The 4,554-nt window shown below is 38.1% G+C and overlaps 1 protein-coding gene and 1 pseudogene across 1 annotated transcript; both read left to right on the top strand.

The window, feature by feature from the left end:
• Positions 1 to 261: 261 nt before the first annotated feature.
• On the top strand, positions 262 to 844 carry LOC133180417 (uncharacterized; annotated as a pseudogene).
• A 1,388-nt stretch (positions 845 to 2,232) lies between these two features.
• Positions 2,233 to 3,958, top strand: LOC133180416 (uncharacterized). The gene is made up of 3 exons (XM_061314945.1): positions 2,233 to 2,435; positions 2,744 to 2,890; positions 2,977 to 3,958. Exons 1-3 carry the CDS (start codon positions 2,233 to 2,235, stop codon positions 3,956 to 3,958), a joined length of 1,332 nt encoding a protein of 443 aa, XP_061170929.1.
• Positions 3,959 to 4,554: the final 596 nt, after the last annotated feature.

Below are 4,554 nucleotides of genomic sequence, written 5' to 3'. Positions count from 1 at the left end.
TAGCTGATCAGCATCTTTCATTATCATTTTTGTTTTGTTGAGAGTGGCTGTGTTTTCTATTGCTGTTGATTTGGTTTCATTGACCCATATCCCAGGATTATTTACCTTCCTCCAGGTATTTAGATACTTTATTAGCATTAACTAGTGTTTTGGTGAGTGTACACTCTCGACACGTTTGTATTTTGGATTATTTGTGCCTGTGTTTGTGTGGGAAAATCTAGGTCATCCTGCCTATCATCACGTAACTTTGTTTTGTAAACAATGGCACCGTTACATGTTCTTGTCATGGGACATTCATTCATACGGAGATTGAGAGACTATGTTTTCACAGATGGAGAAAATACGAATTTAAGATTGCAAGGAGATCAATTCTAAGTGGAATTTCGCGCGGCGGGAGGTTTGACGGTACATCGGATGGCTAGTGATGGCCGTTTTACTTCATTCGAGAGAATCCCGGACATTGTGTTCCTTCAGATCGGTGGAAACGACCTTGACAATGGAAGAGATGTTAAAACTGTTGCGAGAGACATTATAAGTTAAGGAAATTTCCTTGTGTAACGTTCAGGCAGTCATTATTGGACAGGTTATTTGGAGGAAAAGGACCAATAGTTACAACGCTAAAGTGATAGAACTTAACAATGCATTAAAACATTGGGTTCAACAACATGCGGATGCAAACATTATATTCCATCACCACCATGGTTTCTGGTCTTCTAATTTTGACTTCCTGTCCAGTGACGGTGTCCATATAAAATGTTCCCACACTGACAAGAGGCACATGCACAAATACATGCAAAGTGTCAAGAGAGCTATTCTGAGAGCGGCTAATCGTCTCCCTGGGTAATCGTTTTACATTTTCTTTTAAATTAGTCTTGGTACATTTCTTTTGTTTTGTTAGTATAAGATTTTATGTGCCTTGACATCTTTTCTTTTTACATCTCTATGTCAGGTCCTGTGCTTTGTACCTTTTAAAATTTGTTATCAAACTCTTGTTAGATGGGATGTAATAGTGCAATTAAAGGTACTTAACCTGTACTTAACCCATTTGTTTATTGCAAATCTTCTTTATTTGGGTACTCAGTACTTCTGTTGTGGACCTTTCTTTTCTTTCCATTTGAAAACAAACCTCTTATATTATCTTGCAAGCACTGAAATAGATCCCCTGTATGCAATTTCTTGAATATACAATCTTGACTTAGGGACACTATTATATTTAAAAACAAAGAAAAAAAAAAAGAAGAAAAAACATTGGGTACCGGTACATTTTAAGAATCTAGAAATGGTGCTCTTATTGAATAACATTATTTTCAGAAATGCCAAGAAAGAGGAAAGAAGCAGATGTTCCAGATGAACTGCCCGGGGCAACCACTGGAGCAGGTGATACCAGTGAACCAGCACCTAAGATGCCACACAATTCGCCAGGATCGAAAACTGCTGACATTGACTATGATAAATTGGCCGATGCCATCTTGAGGAAACAAAAATTTGGTCCAGGTCCAATTCAAACACAAACAGTTTTGGCTGATGTTGTAGACCAACCGGCTGCATGTTCCTCAGGATCTAGTATTACACCACTTCAACAGGATGAAGAAATTAGTAACTTTGTGCATGATTCAAATTCAAACATGTTAAATAAGGAAACAGCCCAGTCTTCTTGCTTACTGGCATTAGACCAATTATTTGGAGGTGAGTCCCTCTCAGTAGGGGATAAGTCATTGTTGAGCAGTGTTGCTCCTTTGCATCTTTCTGCAGGGATACCATTAGGTGCAACAATCACCCAAAGAGTGAAACAAAAGATCTGGAATAATAAATTTGTAGATATGGTATCATTATTACCTGATTTTCAGGAGGAAAAACTATCCGTGCAGGTAGAGCAAGGTAGCATCACTGTCGCTTCACAAGGGGGAAAGAAAAATCCATTGAATATATATCAATGGACAAATGCATTTCTAACCTTTACCTCCATTTATCTGGAACTTAAACCAGATGAGGCTCCTCATTTGCTTAAGTACATGGCCACAATCCGCCAGATTCATGCTACCAATGGTGATGTAGCTTGGCGGTACTATGACGAAAATTTTAGGAAACTACGAGAGTTTACCTCTCTCCCTTGGCAATAACCCCTGGGAGAACTCATGGTCAGGGCATCAACGATACCAAAATCTTTCACACACAATTTTCGCTACTCATATAAATCTCAAAGGGGACAGCCCTTTCATGGAAGACCATGCTATGCCTACAACATTGGCCAACCTTGTATGTCCTCCCCATGTTCATTTAAACACATCTGCCTTTATTGTAAAGACCCCCACCCCAGATTTCAATGCACAAAGGCCAAAAACAATCCTCAATCAATCAGTGGTCAATCAACAAAAGCCCAACCCAACAGTCAAAATAACAAGGCCTTCCCAGCCCAGTAAACCCTTGTCGGCTCAGTGAATACCCGATAGATTATGACCCAGTCTTGAGACAGTATCTGATTGAGGGTTTTTCATTTAGGTTGTTTATCATGTCCAGCTTCTAGATCATGTAAGAATCATTCGTCTACTCAAAGACACTTTGAACATGTGAAAGAAAAATTACATGAACTGAATCTAGGTCGAATCCAGGGCCCTTTTAAAGAATTACCATTCCCTAATTTGGTTTGTTCTCCCTTAGATGTAGTGCCTAAATCTACCCCAGGTAAATTTAGGTTAATACATGATCTTTCTTTTCCATCACATGATTCTGTTAATTCACATAGTCCTGATGAAGAGGCCAAGGTTCAGTATGATACCATCCATTCAGTTATAGAATTAGTCAAAAAGTTTGGAAAAAAATGCCTGATGGCAAAAACAGATATAGAAGATGCTTTCCGCATCATTCCTATTCACACTGAATGCTATAAATTGTTAGGGACCTTTTGGGATGGGGAATTTTATTACGATAGGTGCCTATGGGAGCTAGAAGTAGTTGTAAAATTTTTGAAACTTTCAGTAGTGCCTTGCAGTGGATTATGCTTACTAAATTTGGAGCAGGTGGTATGTCACATATGATAGATGATTTCTTCTTTATCGGTGCAAAAGGTTCCAAGGATTGTGATCGAGATTTAAAACAGTTTATTTCCTTGTGTTCAGAAATTGGTGTACCAATCAAACATGATAAAACTGTTTTACCATCTACAGTTATAACAATCTATGGCATAGAGATAGATTCAGAAGCTATGGAATGTAGATTACCTATGGATAAGGTGGAAAAGATTCGCAGTCAGTTACAAACCTTTTCAAAAAGGAAGAAAGTAACTCTGACAGAGTTACGATCATTACTGGGTTTGCTAAATTTTGCTTCTTCTGTTATTTGTCCTGGTAGGGCCTTTTTAAGACGCCTTACGGATCTTACAAAAGGTACACCTAAGCCTCACTATTTCAAGGTTAGACTCAACAAGGAAGCAAGGTTAGATATCAAAGCTTGGCTTATGTTCATTGAAAATTTCAATAATAAGTCTGTCTTCAAAGAAGACAATTTTGTTTCTTCTGATCATTTGAAGTTGTATACTGATGCATCAGGATCTCAGGGGTTTGCTGGTGTGTTAGGAGCAAAGTGGTTTGCAAGTGAATGGCCCTCTGATTTTTGTGATCTACAAATTGCTATCAAAGAATTATTCCCAATTGTACTAGCTTTAGAAGTGTGGGGAGATATTCTGGAGAATAGGAATGTATTATTTCTCACTGATAATGCTGCAGTAGCTTGTGTAACATATAAACAATCATCAAAAGAACCAATTATCATGCGGTTAATTAGAAGACTAGTTGTCGTATGCATGTGCAAGAATATTCATTTCAAAGCACAGCACATTCCAGGAAAAGTAAACGTAGTTGCTGATGGTTTATCTCGGCTTAAATTTCAGGAGTTACGACGAACAGCTCCTTGGTTGGATCTCAAAGCAACTCCAATTCCACCAGAGCTAATGAACATTTGAGTAAGGAATCCATGATGCTTTTACGTAGTTCCCTTTCTCAAGCTACGAAGAAATCTTATGCCAAAAGCTGGAAGTTATTGAGTTTCAAAAATCTTTCAGTATTGATTTAACATTTCCTGTCTTGCCAGTTATTTTAGCAAACTTTATTGGTCACCTTCACTCATCAGGAGTTAGCCCTTCTTCAATAGCCTCTCATTGTTCAGCTATTAATTTTGTTCATAAGTTATTAAATGGTCTCGATCCATGTCAGTCCTTTCTTGTCAAGAAATTGCTTAAGGGCTCAAGATCATCTACACGTAATATCTCACCAGATTCACGCCTACCCATCACGCATGCAATCCTTGAAAAATTAGTAGAAAAATTAAGCGTGTCAGTCCCTGATCCCCATTCAAGGTTATTATTAAAATCCCTTTTCCTACTTGCATATCATGCATTCATGCGTCTTGGTGAATTAGTACCAAAATCAAAGGCACAAGTGGAAAAGGTAATTCAATACAATGACATTTCTTTTGATACTGAGAAATCCATGTTGATAACACTCAAACATCACAAATCACATGACAGTCCCTTGCCCACATCACTGCATGTTTATGCCA

The sequence above is a fragment of the Saccostrea echinata genome, unplaced genomic scaffold, assembly GCF_033153115.1.
Source record: "Saccostrea echinata isolate AGI-Se365-2 ecotype Australia unplaced genomic scaffold, CSIRO_AGI_Sech_v1 ptg000006l, whole genome shotgun sequence".
Classification (NCBI taxonomy): Eukaryota; Metazoa; Mollusca; class Bivalvia; order Ostreida; family Ostreidae; genus Saccostrea; species Saccostrea echinata.
This window is presented reverse-complemented; position numbering and strand designations above follow the sequence as displayed.

Excerpts from the sequence above, each read along its gene's own strand:
- LOC133180416 (XM_061314945.1), top strand. The coding sequence starts at position 2,233 with ATGCCTACAACATTGGCCAACCTTGTATGTCCTCCCCATGTTCATTTA. Across the intron at positions 2,436-2,743 it reads AGTAAACCCTTGTCGGCTCA|TCCTGATGAAGAGGCCAAGG; the intron begins GTGAATACCCGA and ends TAATTCACATAG. Across the intron at positions 2,891-2,976 it reads CACACTGAATGCTATAAATT|TAGTGCCTTGCAGTGGATTA; the intron begins GTTAGGGACCTT and ends TGAAACTTTCAG.